The 15,905-nt window shown below is 40.2% G+C and overlaps 1 protein-coding gene across 1 annotated transcript; it reads right to left on the reverse strand.

Moving 5' to 3' along the window:
* Nucleotides 1-381: 381 nt before the first annotated feature.
* On the reverse strand, nt 382-15,418 carry GPRC6A (G protein-coupled receptor class C group 6 member A). The gene is made up of 6 exons (XM_048298346.1): nt 15,011-15,418; nt 11,378-11,681; nt 8,724-9,551; nt 6,218-6,430; nt 4,681-4,804; nt 382-3,249 (listed from the first exon to the last, which is right to left on the reverse strand). The coding sequence occupies exons 1-6, from the start codon at nt 15,202-15,204 to the stop codon at nt 2,129-2,131; spliced, it is 2,784 nt and encodes a 927-aa protein (XP_048154303.1). The 5' UTR covers nt 15,205-15,418; the 3' UTR covers nt 382-2,128.
* Between the last annotated feature and the right edge of the window lie 487 nt (nt 15,419-15,905).

A 15,905-nucleotide genomic window follows, 5' to 3' on the forward strand; every position in this document is an offset into this window, starting at 1 on the left:
TCTTGGTATAATGTCTCTTTTTTGCTGCCAAGTCAGGCTCACAAACCTGTTACATCCTCTCTGCGCCACTGTTGACTGTGCTTTGCACAGAAGACCTGAGTAGCTGGAGAATTAGATGTAGCATGTAGGACTCCTTTGAAATTCTGCCATATGTGATGTCTTTCCTCAGAGATACCTCGGTAGAGACCTTCACTGCTGTCACCAGGCCCTGTTCATCAAGACACTCTCCTCAGTGTCCTGCAGGATAAATCCCCCAGCACACACAGCTTTCAATCTAAAGGATGTTTCTAAGAAGCAGGCTGAGCTCTACAGTAGAAACACTTTACAGGTGCATGTATCGCTGTTGTTCAAGGTCTAACAGAAGCTCATGGGGAGAGGTAAGGAAATTAAGTAAGCAAACTCAATTTTAAATAACAATATGGCTTTAATCATTCCCTTCTGTGTAGCTTCAAGGTGTGCTACACTCAACACTTTTGAAAACAACAAATACAGGTACAACATTCCAGTCAAATTAACTTTTCTAACTAGCTGATTGCTGACAGTCATGCAATGTAAGTTTTGCTTCTCTCTTTTAGGGGAAGACTTCTTGCTGCACTGGCAGTCAAATTGCAGGCATTTTACCCTTATAATACATAACCTCATATGCAAAAAAGTATTTGCAACAATGGACGTATAAACACCATTCAACATATAAACAGCATTCAACATATAAACATATACACATAACCCTTCATTCCTCCAATTAGCATCAGAATATATGTAATTACACAAATCTGTATGTGAATTGCACTCTTGCCTTCCAAATGACTTTAAAATATCTTCATAGATACACAATATCCAGGATTTTAGTATTATTTTACAGTAATATGGCGCAGAACTTAAAATAGCAAAGTTTCTATGTTCTGGGCTTTAGGAATATGGAAAAGTATTTTCCTGTTCCTGTATTGACAATGTAGCTCTGCTGCCTGAGGTCTGTCTGAGAAAGCTCCGTAGTACCACTACCATTCCTCCTTCTCTGAATGTGCCCTTTGCCTCTCATACAGAAGGCACAGCGCAACTGTGCTCATGGAGCACACACTCTCTACAGAGCAGAGTCATTCAGTGCAGATCATGCCAGGTCATCCTTGTGCTATTTCTGTATACTGTAATGATGCATTGTCATATTCTTATTGAAAAACAGAATTTTTAAGCATGTATCAAACCCCTTGAATTTTCTAGGATGCAGTCGTGCTGATACTGGTCATTACATCATTTATGCTAATGAGAGGAATCAGTTAGTGATTCTAAGTTTTGACATTACACATTGACTTTACACTCTCAAATAAGAGGACACCTGGGGCTCACTTTCCTCTTGCATCAGAAAAGGTGCATGAGTGGAATCAGTGTGTTTCTTCTGAGTATGGGGAAAAGAGGCAGATGAACATATGTATAGCTACAGAGCTCCAGAATAATTCTCTAAGTTTTTTATAGATCTGTCTCTAGTTCATTACCATGCTGATAAACACAAGGAACCTTAAATGTTACTACAGCACTCATCTGGAATAAGGTGTGCAATTTGGGGGAGGAAAAAAAGAGACTCGCTGATACCAAATGAAAAGAGTTACTTTTGGAAGTTCAGGAAAATGGAAAGCCTATCTTAAAAGTGGAGACTAAAGGACTGGACTTGTTTATCTTAGCAAACAAAGGCTGGGACAAGGTTCTCTTTGATCCATAAAATGAGGCCAGATGAGAAGAAGAGCTCCGTAAATAACTGGGCATCAAAGAGGCAAAAGAAGTGGGTAAACTCATGTGGTCCCACTTACATGACTGTGAGAAATAATTTTGTGTTGCTTCTGCCTCACTTGAGGAAGGGAGGTTGCAGAATAGGTTCCCACAAGCCTGTGTGGGCCGGATGGGGAAGGAAGGGAGCTGTTGAAAGGGACTGCACATTAGGGAGCTTGCAGGAGCAAGGGATGGACTCTCTGACTCAGGAAAGCCTTTCAGATCTGGTAATGGATAACTGTCTAAGTACAGGAAAAGGTGTTTCACATGGCCTGCCCTCCTTGAGGATACCAGAAGGAAAGAGATCTGAAAGAGAAATGGCTCCCTAAAATGGCTTTTTAACTTCCAGTACTTTAACACTGGCCAGTCATATACTGGAGACTCTTTTCCTGATCATAGTCCTTGCAGCATTTTTAGGAAGAACTTTGCCTTTTATTAGTGGCTGCCCAGGCACTTGGAAATGGCAGTTTCCATTCACAGAGTCATTCTCAGTTTTACATGAGTCTGTGACAGTAGCTCGGAGGCTGGATGATTTTGAATCTAAAGAAGCCTGACTAACAGCAACACTGCCTGCACTCTTAGAAGAGTAAGTGTAAACCATTTTGAGAAATGCAGATTTTGTGTTTGTTTCTTGCTTGTAAATGATGATATAGCATTTTGGAAGAAAAGTGCAGCAGAGGATTCCATAATTAGATATTAAAACAACAATGATTTCCACTGCTGGCAAGTATTTGCCAAATGTAGTTGCATAGACAGGGATAAATACAATCCATGCTATAAAGTAAATTAGCATGCCAAAAGTGATGAATTTAGCTTCATTGTAATTCTCTGGCAACTTCCTACCTTTAAAAGCAAATATGAAGCATATAAAGGCTAAGGCAGCAATGTAGCCCAACATAATCCCAAAAGCTACAATAGACCCTTCATTGCATTCCAGAATTATTGCTTTTGGGATTGAGAAATTTTGATTTACAAAGGGTGTCCTAAATATTAGCCAGAAGGTGCAAATGATAACTTGAATTCCAGTGCAGGTGACCACAGCGGGAATAGGTTTATACATGCATTTCAGGAAATTTTGAAGCTTGGGATCAAAGCTGAAAGCTAGTAAAATTTTTAGTGACTTTATTAAAATACATGAAATGCAGAGCGTAAAACTTATGCCAAAGAGTGCTTGCCTAGTTTTACATTTGAAATCTGTAGGTACATCTATGAAGAAGACAGTGCTTAAAAAAATTAAGAAGTGGCTGAAGAGAATAATATAGCAGACAATCAGACCACCAGATGCCTTTACAACTGGTGTGTCTAAGTTTTTGGTAAATATTATACAAATTGACAAAACCACCACAACCCCGAAAGCAGAGAGGAGGAGGAGGAAGATGGCAAACCAATCAGTCCAGGCAAGGAAATAGATTGTCTTTCTGTAGCATGTGGTGCTGTTGACGGGAGCCCAGTAGGTTTTGTTGTTACATCGGTAGCAGTAATCCATATCTGGAAGCAGAAAAAAAAGGGAAGATATCTTAGAAACCCAAAGTTAAGAAACTGCAAAGTGGATTGTAGGGATTTGAGATACAGGAGCAATGTGGGAAGGGATGCTAAAGAGAAAAGATGGGTCTGACTGCTTCTGACTCCTGCTGTCGCTGTCCAGGCGGAGGAGCTGCAGGGCTGCGGTGGCTGCGGTGGCAGTGGCACAACGAGCAAAGGACAAGTGCCTGGAGCTCCCTGCCAGCTGGGAGCGAGCCTTGCCTGCAGCCAGGGGCAAGGAGGCAAAATGACCAGGGTTCTAAAACTGTCTTGCTCATCATTGACCAGTGAAAGGTGAGCTGGCTGGAGCTCTGGACAGGCAAACTTTAATTGAAACCTGCACAATGACTCGAGAGTAAACAATTCTCTTTCAAAAATTTGAACTACTTTTCTTTCTTTTGTCTATTTTAAGAAGAAAACATCCTAACATTCTCTTTACAGATAGCTTTTAAAATACAACAGCAAGAACAGACATTGCTTTAGATTATGATTTGAAAGGTACTTTTGCTTTGCAATTCTTATCCTCTGATATGGAGAAATATCACAATTAATTGATTGAGAAGATAAAATTTACTTTCTTTCTGCTCTTAGGATATTAAAAGTACATGCTACCTTAATTTTCTCAATTCCATCTCTCTCCTCCATATATAATTTTCCCCTTAAAAATTTTTGCTTAAATATAAAATGAATATATATTGAATATATATGAATGAATATATATATATGAATATATATAAATGAACCAGCAGTAAAGTATACATCAGATTTGATACTAGAAAATATTACTGTACAGTTATATCAAAATACACAGTACTCTGTGGTAAGACACAAAACGTGCTGCTAAGCAAAATACATAACCCTTGAACTTCATAGGTTCATAGGCTTGTATAATGGTTTGGGTTGGGAGGGGCTTTCAAAGATCATCTAGTTCCAACTCGCCTGCCAGGGGCAGAGACACGTTCCTCTACACCAGGTTGCTCAAAGCTCCATCCAACCTGGCCTTGAACACTTCTAAGAACAGGGCATCCACAACAACTTCTCTGGGCAACCTGTCCCAGTGCCTCACCACCCTCAAAGTCAAGAAATTGCTCCTTACTGGACTGGGTATACTATGGAAAGACAGGGAGGAAAGGCTCTATTAAATGAGAATCAATCTCAGCGATAAATCAGCCAGAATTTCCATCCTGGCAAAGGGTAATGCTGGTTGGCTGGACAATCTAACTGCTTTAAATTTGGCCTTTTAAGAAGCATTTATACCAAGTTTTATGGGAAACTGAGCATATTTAAATATTTAAATTATTCCAAAATTTAACCCAAGGTTGTCAAGGCAAATTATATCCAAGCAAAACAATTGCATTGATGTATAAATGAACCTCTATTTGGATCACAATTCTTTACCTGTTTGGTTGCTGTAATGGTTTTCTGGGCAGTAAATACACTCATAGCAGCATGTGTGTGGACTTTCTGTAACCTTTTTCACCTGGCCTGGCCTGCAGTGCTGGGAGCATGTTGACTGAACCTTCTGCAGTGTGCAGAGGGAGAAAAAAAAAAAAGGATCATCATCTCAGGCACAGCTAATTACAAAGGAACATTAATATAAACCTCCAGAATTTTTGCAATTTGTATTTTTTTTTTTATATCATACATATTTTAAGGAAATCTGAAAATGATGTTGAAAAAGAGACATTCTAAGGTCCATATTTCTTGTATTTCCTCCACACAGTCAAGGAGTATTAGAATGGGGCATTATTTACCTCATAATTTTATTTTTGGGACCTGAGTGCCAGTCACTGGATTTGTAGGTGCCTTTAAAATCTAGATCAAAGTCTTTCATTCAGCTTTGAACCTGTATTTAGACTGCAGAGGACGATTTTCAAAGAACACACAGAAGCATGTGATGGGGAATTTGAGAGAACTGCTTCACAAAAGAGATCCTGAAACCCTGCTCAGCCACTCTGAGCCCAGGAAGGATGCCTTGGCCTGAGGGAGACACTTTGGAGGGTGCTCTGTACTGCAGCACTGACATTCCTGACCCTTGCCAGCTTATCCCTGAGTCATGAAGCTCCACTCCTGTCTGTGTGATCGGGGCCTTCTCTTGAGGTCTCACCTCAGGTCCTCCTTCCAAAGACAATTTTTTGTCAAACGATCTGTCCTGAAGCACACTGCAATCTCCTCTTTTTCCAAGATGGTGCTAACAAGGAGGTGGAGACATTTCTTTGTGCCATAGAGGGACAAGGTTTGAGATTTCCTTCTGTCTTCAGTTGAGTTCACAGGGGGAGACTAGAATTCTGTGCACCTCACGTCCACCTAGTAAGCAGCCTCTCCCTGTCCCATGAGTGGGGAATGCCTTGCAGCACAGAGCTGCACCATGAACTCAGACCTTCACCCATGCACAGAGGACAGATTGTCCAGCTGGAACTGGCCAGGGCCACCCACTAGTCCTGTCTACACCTGTGCTGGGGCTCCAGGTCGCACTATCTACTCATGTTGCTGACCCCAGCTTTAACAGGAGCAAATAAACAACAAAACTTTCTTTTTTTTTTCAAACAATAAAGTCAATACACATGAATCTTCATGTAAAAAAAAAAAAAAGGAGGTGGTATATAAGTGAGGGCTTTTTATACAATATAATTTTTTATTTTAAAATCCCTTTGTAAGATTCTGGAATAGCATCCTTAGGACAGACATAACCTTCTAGGGGCATTCTGGCTAAATAAATAAATTTTAAATCACTGAGCCTGCTCACAGGCTAACATGCATCTTGGGGTGCATAAAAGGGGTTGAATAAACTCAGACAGGAGTTTTTGCTCTTAGAGGAGAACATGAAACCACACAAGAGATTTCTAGCTGACACATGCTTCAGTCACAAGTCCTGCAGGAAGGAGAAATCATATGGAATGAATTTCACATGCTATGTCAACAAATTAAAAGTTACCTTTAAAGCCAGAAAATCTTTTTTTTTCTCTTCATCCTCAAAGATAAAGCCACCTTTCTCTGCATCATATTCTGCCATAGTGGTGATTTCCACATGGCCATCAATTTCTTTCCAAAGAAGGACATCATAACTGGTGCTCATATCTCCATTGGGGTCAAACTTTACTTCCTTATCATCATCAATGACTACAACTTTTTTAAGTTCTTCTAGGAGCTGCACATAAACGTAAGGAATGATAACATAGTGACGAACTGAGTAGTTTAACATATTTATGATAATACCGAATTTAAAAGAAATGCTTTTAGGACTAAGGGAAATATTAAAATTCAAATTCATTTTGTTTACAGAATTACATTATACAGACAATTCTGTTGGCCTTAAAAATCTATTATTAAAAAAATTATAATTTCATAAAATCATATTCATAGTATTTTTTTCCAGCCTTGAAAATTTTGGTATGATGTTTGGAGAGAAAATATTTTTGCTTGCAAAAACTAAGAGTCTTTTGGCACACCCCTTCTTGTAAAGAACAGGGTTGGGTGGTGCTCCTGTTGTTACTTTACTGTCAGCAGAGTCAATCTGGGCAACATTTGCTTCCAGAGTGAATTCCCCCAGCACATCTGGGAGTATCTAGCACTGTTCCCAACTGTGACTCTGACTGAAATTGTGTATGGCAAGGTGAGACTCAGAACTTTTAATAATCAATGAGCAACATATGCCAATTTGTTCAGATGGGGAGATCAATGGCACAATGGCAATGAACAGGAAGGCCGTATTCGACAGGTCACAGGAAATACCAAACCAAGGATGCTTTGGTAAGGCAACTGCCCAGCTTCATATTGCAATTCCTTCTGTTCAACAGGGGAAAAATTTCTGCTTCCCTCATTCCAAACAGACAGATCAAAAAGATCTGTGTGAATCTAGAAAAGGATGGGTTAAGGCACATATCACCCACTCCCAGTTCATGGGGAGATCATAGGAGGACTCCCATTAACTACCATGGTTCTTAATTGAAGCAAAAGCTTTATTATTTTGTAGGCCTAGTGATTTTTAGCAACAGTAGTTAACCGACAAGAAAAAAAGTCGATGTTTGGTGAAAGGCTGAGTTCAACTGCATTTGAAAAGCATGCTGTTACATGAGTCCATTTGTGATATTCACAGCATTTAACAAATGTGCTGACAGGTATACTACCTCAATAGGCTTTGTCAAATTCATGTAACACATCTGGTATATATAATATGCCATTTTTTCATATATAATGTAATTTTTTCAGTGTTTATATAACTTATGAAGAACCAGTGTGTTTCTAACCAATTTGATTTGGATGCTGCATAGTTGTGTGGAACTGAACAGGATTTTTTAATTGTATATACTCAGACTATTCATTTAATTTTTCTCTTCTCCACTTTTCCAATTCTTCTAACAATATGAGAACACCAGAGCTTTTTGAATACATCTTGAGCTTCAGACAGAAGGGGCCAATATTTAGCAACATTTTGGTGTAACTGTTTATTATTTTTGCAAAGTCTGTAACACCAATCATTCTATTGTTTCCCTGTATACGGACATGTGTGATACAGATTATTTGGATCTTGAGGTTTTTCTGTACATATATATCTCACTTCCTAGAGGGTTGAATTTTCATGTAGAAGAAACATGTTATGAAAACATCACAGGGAAATTAATTATCTCTTTCAGTTCTCTTCATGAGTGCTTAAGAACATAAAAGGAGTTTTAATTTGGATTGTATGGGATTTAGTTCAGTAATGATGTAAATGTAGCTCCACAAAGCTGCATTCCTATAAAGCAGTCCTGAATTTGTCCCATTAGTGTTTACTAATTCATGTAAGAGTCTGATTGTGACTGGGTTATTGGTTGGTTGGTTTTTTTTCAAATCCTGTATCTTGGTTTGACCTGCCCTGACCTACGATAAGAGGTCAGTGCAAATCAGGGTGCTTCAGAGGTTGTTTGACTTTTAAATGAACATTTGTTTAATCCTCTGAGTAAAAGTGTGTAAAAGTGAATAGTCCTGAGCAGGTTCTTGGGTAAAAGGTCAGGTCAGGTTTACTTGTCTGATTTTTCGTCGTCTCTTCCCACCCAGTAGAGTGTGATAACGAGTACCTCACCCATCTTAAAGATTATGTCTTTACATATAAGTCAAGATCACACAGAGGAACAATGTATTGCATTTTCATTTTCAAGTAGAGACTCATTATAGAGGAAAATACTTGAATTAAGACAAAACAGATACAATGGTCAGAAAAAGAGAGAGAGGAAAACTGAAACTTTGATGAATGCTCCTATCCTGCAGTATCCCCATCTCTCAAGAGCACTCATTATGTGTATCACAGTGGTTTACAGCAATGCGACCAACCACTAGTAGTCAAATAGCTGGTAAAAAGTCATTTATTAAAAGGACCAAGCTTTTATCTCCAGGAATATGGGAGCTAAAATGAGATGAAAGTTAGGCAGAGAGAATGAGACCTGAAGGAATTAGCATCATACCTCCCAGGGAGTGAAGGCAGAGGGATCCTTGCAGTCTCTGTCTTTGCATCGCCCTTTAATGGCATGGGCTATAGCATATACTGCAAGTATAGTACTATGGATAAATCCCTGTTCAATGTTAGCATTCAAAAAATCATCTCTCCAGATCTGAGGTTTACTGCCAGCATTTTCCAGTAGATCATCCTGGGACTGGTTTGCAATGCACGTTTGAAAATCATGATATTCCAGGTATGCACAAACTGACAAAAGCATAATATATTCATGTAAAAACTTGTTGTTTTCAGTGGGCTTTTCATGAAGGTTTCTCAGAAACTCTTGGAATGAGGAGATGTCTCCACTTTTAAATCCAAATCCCACAACGGTTCCCAGCTGTCTGATATTGGGAATAGTACTGATCTTGAAAGCAGCTGACCAGTTATCACTTGCAATCCAGACTTTTTTAACATTCCTCTCAATTGCCTTTTTGAATAGTTTAAGCACATGGAACTGTCTCATAAAGACAACAATAACATTTACTCTTGTTTCCTTGACAATCTTCTCAATTGCATGATCAACTTTGGTGTGAAAGGTGCTGTCAGAGAGGTAGGCTGGCAGCATCTCTTTAAAAGCTATGCAAACGTTGTTTGCCATGGCCTGGACCCCAAAGCTCTCCAGAGCAAACCGGCCATTGTCATCATCAGTGGCTATTACTCCAATCCAGTTCCACCCAGATTCATAGATCAAGCGGGTCATTGCTCTTGTCTGATGAAAATCACTAGGGATAGTCCTGAAGAAAGAAGGAAACCTGATTTTGTCACTGAGGATTTCAGCTGATGATGCAGGACTGACCTAGGAAGAGTGAACAATTCAGTTACAGATGTGGTGTCCTCCAAAGGATGCCAAGAGATCCAAAACTGCCATGATTGTTCTTTCTTCCCATCTGACCTGGGCTCCCTCCTCCTGCAAGTGAGCATCAACAAGCTGCAGCCAAAGGGGGCAGGTTCTTTCTCCCTGCTCTTGGGATGCAGACTCTTGCCCAGTACCAGTCACACCTTTTCTTTCACTCTCTTCTGCATAATTCAGTGAAGGTCGAGAACAAAACTTTTCAAAATGGATATGACAGTAATGATGGTATAAAGATTTTGGTTTAGTCTGTGCAAATACCATCAGCATGCTTTTCAAAGCAATATTTAAAACATTGGCTATTTTTTGAGTCTCTATTCAAATTGCTAGTGCTCTTACATTTTGCACTATTTTCCTATCACTGAGTGTGTTAGTATGGTTCATCCATATATATATATATTTTTTTTTTTTTCTTTCCAAGACTTAATTATTATATTTCAAAAGGATCATTAAATCTGTTGGGAGAACCTCACAGAAAAACGAACAGTAAACAATAATACAGAATGATATAATTCTTTTATACAAAAGATTTATTATATTTTTCTTGTGAATGTAGCTAAAAAAAATAGTAGAACTTTGATATTTAAATCTCTCCAGTTTTAATCCTTTTTTTTTTTTTTTTTTTTTGGAACTTTTTTCCCCTATATCGTTGACATTTCTTAAAAAATAAATTTAAGTTTTCTGAAATGAGAGTCACCTGTCTGGAGAGGATACCAAAATCTTACTGTGTCAGAACATTGCAGATGCTATTGGTAAGAAAAATCTATTGGGTCCCATTTTCCATCTATTACCTAATGCAGATTTTTTTAGTCACTTGCCTTTTGATTATGTTCAAGTGTAGCATTTTAGTTTTCATACTTACTACAGCTCCTGGGGTGGCGTTGGAGGTCGGAATTACTTCCTACCATTGCAGAGGAGAAGATTCAGTTAGCAGTTATATTTAGTTCAAATTTTATGTCTTTTCCATGTATTTGGTTAATTTATACCTATTGTCAAAACCAAAGTGCAAGACAAGATGGTGTGTGGAAGTGGATCTGCTTGTTCCTTGTTAGTCCTTGCCTTGACCCCAACTCTTTTACAAAGGTGAAAGTAGGAACGTAAGCAAGGGCCTAAGCACAAGTGTGGGACTGTACTAGTCCTAGAGAGGTCAGAAATAGAGAAGGATGTTTTGGGAAGGACCAATGTGGATCTAAACTGTTGTATTCTTTCACGTCTACAATTGTTTGAAGACTATTAGGAGTAAATCTTTGGTTTAGAGCAATCTTCCTCACTTCCCTTTCCAGAGTTTTAACTGACTCCAACATTTAATTTCTCTTGGGCAGGAGAGAATTTCTGAATTTCTGGCCAGATCTGACCTGGTCTCTTTTTTTTTTTTAGCTTGAGTATTTTCATATTCTCCACCAGGCAGACTGGACACAGCAGCTGTAATTTCGCTGCCTGAATAAAGTCCTTGAATGTCATCTGAGGTACATTGGAGTAACCAGGACTGACAAAAGGCACTGCCAGGCTGACAAGAGCCCAGCATCACTCTGAAAGAGCACTTGGATAAATGTGCCTCAGGTATATAAAATATCCCTTACTGCCTTTGTTTGGGCAAGTGAATCAAGCCCTCCACTTGGAGCTGAAGCTCACCTGTCCTGCTGTCCTTAGGCTAAACCAAATCCTGCCCGTAGTAAATAGGTGGCTTTTGCAATTCCTGTGATCAGAACCTTTATTCTAAGCATGGTAAATCTGAACCTCTGTCCAAAATAAAATAATTCCCTCAGACCTACCTGTGGGATTAATTGCAAAGCCAACAGCCTTGACACTGCCATCGACACCTCCGAGTAGCTGGCTCCAGTGACTGCCTTGACTCTCGGGATGTAGTCTGAGTAGTTACACTTGAACTCCACAGCATCCTCAGAAGAATTGAATTTAGACAGAAATCTCAGAGCAGATGCCATGGCCTTTGTAACTTCTGCACATGTGTCATAGATTTCATAGCCCAGAGTAACTCCGGATAACAGTGTTGAGTTGTTGATGGTTTCAATAGCGTGTATCATTGCAAGCGTCTGAAGAAAAACTTGAATTTCAAAGCTGTCAGGAAACATAGGCGGTATTTTTTAGAAAAACTTTGTTGGAAGCAAGGGTGAAGCAAAATCTTTTAAAAAAATGTATTTACTTTCACTAAAAGCATGAAGCAAAGAAAAGGAAGTACTAAGTATTTCAGAATAGAAGAAAATATTTCAGAGATCCAGGTCTCCAGTGGTTGCATTGGTGTTTCTAAAATACTCTTCAGACCTGATAAAGTTAGCCCAGCTATTTCCCCTCATCTCCAGTGATTGTTATAACAGATGATTAATCAGAACTGTGCTAGCATGAAATGTCTGCAATGTAACCAACTGTCCTCTCAGGCAAGCTTCTCTAAAGATTAAAAATCTTGTGGACTAAATTAAATTTCAGATAGACCTAAGATAATTTATGTCTCCATAGAAAAATAATGGGAGATAGACAAAATTATCAACTTAATTAACATTTTGATATAAATCCAGATGGATACCTGCATGCCTAGCTGATTATTAGATTCAGATGTGGGATCAAGTTGTAAAATTCAAATAAAATTTGTGGATTCGGACAAGTATTTCAATTTTTAAAAATGCATGTTTGGAATTCCTGGTCTTAGGAAAGGTTTATTATGTGCTCAAAATTAAATTCTTCACCAGGTTTCCTTTTTATGCATTCCAGAAAAATGGATGTTTCAAGCACAGTAGGATTTGGAGCCAACAGAATAAATATTCTGATGCACAGAATGCATGCAAGATGAGGTGTTTATATGTAGGCTATCCTATAACATAAAGCCACAATTATAATTCCAAGTGTAATAATAATTTGAAAAAGAACTACAGTGTCATTAGCACGGTACTATCATAGACTATAGCTGAGCTGCCTGAGAGATGGGAGGCAGACTTCAGTATGGGCTTAAGTTGCAGTTTCCCCACTGTAACAAATGGTAGAGAACTGTGGGCAGAACGATCCCTGATCCCTAAAGACAGCAACTGATTTGAGAGTAAACTCTGGATTTCTCTTCTTGTTTTTGTTTTGCTGTTCCATCTCTAAACTATGGAGGAACCGAGGAAAGACTCTTGGCTCTCAGAGCTGCATATGGACATTTATCTTAAACTTGAAAAGATTCTTGAACAACGATTTGTAAATTTTAGCTTAATTCAAGCTCAAAAGGAACTGAAACATTTCCTTTCATGGTTGTTTAAGAGCTTTTTCTACGTTTCTTGGGATCTGATTCTTACCAACGGCTTTTGGAAGACCGTTTGGACACAGTTCATTTCTGAGTCAAAATATATGCCGATGGAAGAATATTTTTGTGAATATTATTTAATTACCAAGACTGTTGAACAATGTCAGCTGTGTCCTTGCGAAGTTAAAACTGCTTCAGGGACTGTGTGACCCAGGCCACACGCATCGAGCCCTCTGTGAGCAGCAGCGAGGCAGTTCCCACGCGCGGGCGGAGTGACGCGAGCTGCAGTGTTGGCAGCGGAGCGAGGCGCGGTGGGAGCGGTGCCCGCCCGGCCCTGTGCAGCGCGTGGTGGAGCGAGCCCCGTGAACGCCCGACCGAGAGGGGCGGTGCACGGGTGGCGGCAGTGGCAGTGGAGCGGAGCCGTGCCGAACCAAAATGCGCGCTGGAGCAGGGCGTGGGGGGCCGCTGCTCAGGGGTCTGGCTGAGACGTGGGTGCAGCGCCAGGCAGCGGCAGCACAGCTGAGAGCAGAGGCGGCAGCACTCAGGGAGCTGAGCGGTGCGGCACAGCCCAGCCCAGCCCGTATGGCCCCGAATGTGACCCCGGGAAGAGCACACAGGCACGAGCAGCCCCGGCGGCCCCAGCAGCACTGACAACCCTGGCAGCTCCAACATGGGAGCAAGCGAAAGTGAAAGAGAAAGCAAAAACACAACGAGACAGAAAACAGCAGCCACTCGGAAAAAGGAAAAAATCACCATAGCTAAGGTTTTAGGAATAGTAAAATGGTATAATGTTAAACAAACTTATGGTTTTATAACAAGATATGACAACCAAGAAGACATATTCGTTCATAGAACTGCAATTAAAAAGAATAACCCTGAAAAATGCATCCCAAGCTTGGGAGATGGAAAGGTGGTGGAATTCAAAATTGTGCAAGGTAGAAAAGGGTTACAAGCATCGCAGAGGTCACTGGGCCTGATGGTGTTCCTGTAAAAGGCAGTATATATGCTAAAAATCGTAGTCATGTTAGACAATATCTCCATTATAAGCCCCCTACAGTCTCCCTTTCCTAATCCCACTTTCCTTTTTATCCTATATCCTATTACCCCCAGTGTATTCCCAATCTGTTTTTTCACCCATGGTCTCCCTCACAAAACCATGCCTTTGCCAATTGTTTCCCCAGAAATCCCTTTCCAATGCTGAGTGGGGGATGAAGAGGAGGAGGGAAGAAATTAACTATTGGTGTTTAGAGTTGCAACAGATACAAATGGAAGAAACCCTCTCCTGCCTCAGTTTCCCCACAAAGCATGTCCGGAGAGTCCTGTCTCCCTTCTGTCAGCCTTAAGATGTTCCAGAGAATCTGTTTGGACATTTAAAGACTCAGGAGGGTGGCTTGTTTTGTTTTGAAACTTTCCTTGTTATCTCATGTTTATCCAATTGTTTTCAATGTTAAGTTTTAAATCTCTTTTTGTTAAAAATAAACGGGTGAAAGGTCAGGGTCCCTTCCCCCCCACCATGTGGTCCTGGGAGAGTGGCCCTGGGTGGGAGGCACAGGATTTCCCTAGCCCCTGGTCAGCCTCGTTCCCCATTGGTTGGTTTGTGTTCCCCTGTGTGGGCAAGGACCCTCGGGTCCCATGATTGTGGCAGTTCCTCAGCAGATCCCGGCCATGTGGCTGGAGAAATAAACATCTCTCTGAAACATCTATCAAGAATCAGTCCATATATATTTCTTTTCCACGGGCCTCCTTGTCTGATACACGTGTTGCAGTATCCGCACTGTAATAGGCTTAGGTAAAATGGAATAGTTAGCCTGTGTTCAAATCATGTAGGTTCAGTTTCATAACAAATAATGAATAGCTGCTCAGCAGAGTCCTTCAGACCTATAGCAAATTAGCATTTCCATGGTAATCAGATGATAGCAGAAACCTCCAAGGCTATTTGATTATCTGTGAAGATTGAAATAGGATAAAATGCTCATTCCCTTCCTCAGTCAGCCACACTATTTTTAATTGTAACTTTGCCATACTTTGTATTAATTTACATGAAATGTATCTGATGTCCAAAGAATTTTTTAAGAGTAAGCAAAGCAAGAGAACCAGAACTTGTTGACCTTAATAGAAGAGCTACATGCCCAATGTCAGCACTCTCTTCTTTGCCATATGTGTGATTACTCACCCAGCACAATTCTGAATCACTGGCTTGATGGGATCTTCTTCTGGATGCAGCATTTCGCTATGAACTGCAAACAAACCTCCAATAATGATGTCCCCCGGAGCACTGGCACCCACGAAATCGTCAGCATTCTGGCAGGAGAAAGCGATGTCGGTGCTGATCACAAAGCAGGGGATCAAAAAGATAACAAATGCCATGTTTCTGTTTTCCTCACTCACTCCCAGCTTTGAGTCAATCAAGCTGCAGCACCAACACGGGCTTCTGTGTCATCTGTAAAGAGCAGTGAAGGACAAAGGCTGCACTCAAAAGTTGGTCACACCTCTAAGGTGCTTGTATTTGCCTCACTGGCCAAGGCTATTTTATTGAAGGTACTAAAGCAGTGCTGCCACATAAAACGTGAGGGTGCAGGGGTGTGAGAGTGAAGAGGGAAGGAGAAACATAAATGAGTTTAAAAGGAAATGCTGGACATTAAATCTCTTATGCTGTGTTCAAAGTTTATGATATCTTATCTGAAACATGTGGCAAATATTTTGGTATAAATTTTGGCTTGTTTTGAATACCTTACAACTGAGTGCAGGGTGCAAAGAAGCAATTATGTAATATGGTAATAGCGATGCTGCTGTGACAATGTTTTAAGAGTCTGGTCTGAAGAATGCTAAAATATAAAAGACCCCTTGTCACAGTGTCCTTTATATCAGACTCTGGTTCAAAAATCCCAGCCCCAAACTACCAAAAGACTGCTTTTCTCTCAACCCTTTTCTATATGTTTTAAAATCTTTGTATAAAAATTGTTTGGATAAGTTAATATTCATGGTTCTGAGGCACATGTCCTCAGGACTTCAGTGGGCTTTGGATCAGGTTCTGTATTTATGAACCAGGCCAAGTCTGCTGCTGGTTA

This window comes from Corvus hawaiiensis, chromosome 3 (genome assembly GCF_020740725.1).
Source record: "Corvus hawaiiensis isolate bCorHaw1 chromosome 3, bCorHaw1.pri.cur, whole genome shotgun sequence".
Classification (NCBI taxonomy): Eukaryota; Metazoa; Chordata; class Aves; order Passeriformes; family Corvidae; genus Corvus; species Corvus hawaiiensis.

Excerpts from the sequence above, each read along its gene's own strand:
- GPRC6A (XM_048298346.1), bottom strand. The coding sequence starts at position 15,204 with ATGGCATTTGTTATCTTTTTGATCCCCTGCTTTGTGATCAGCACCGAC. Across the intron at positions 11,682-15,010 it reads GTGATTCAGAATTGTGCTGG|CTTTGAAATTCAAGTTTTTC; the intron begins GTGAGTAATCAC and ends GTTTCCTGACAG. Across the intron at positions 6,431-8,723 it reads CTGCCTTCACTCCCTGGGAG|CTCCTAGAAGAACTTAAAAA; the intron begins GTATGATGCTAA and ends GTTTATGTGCAG.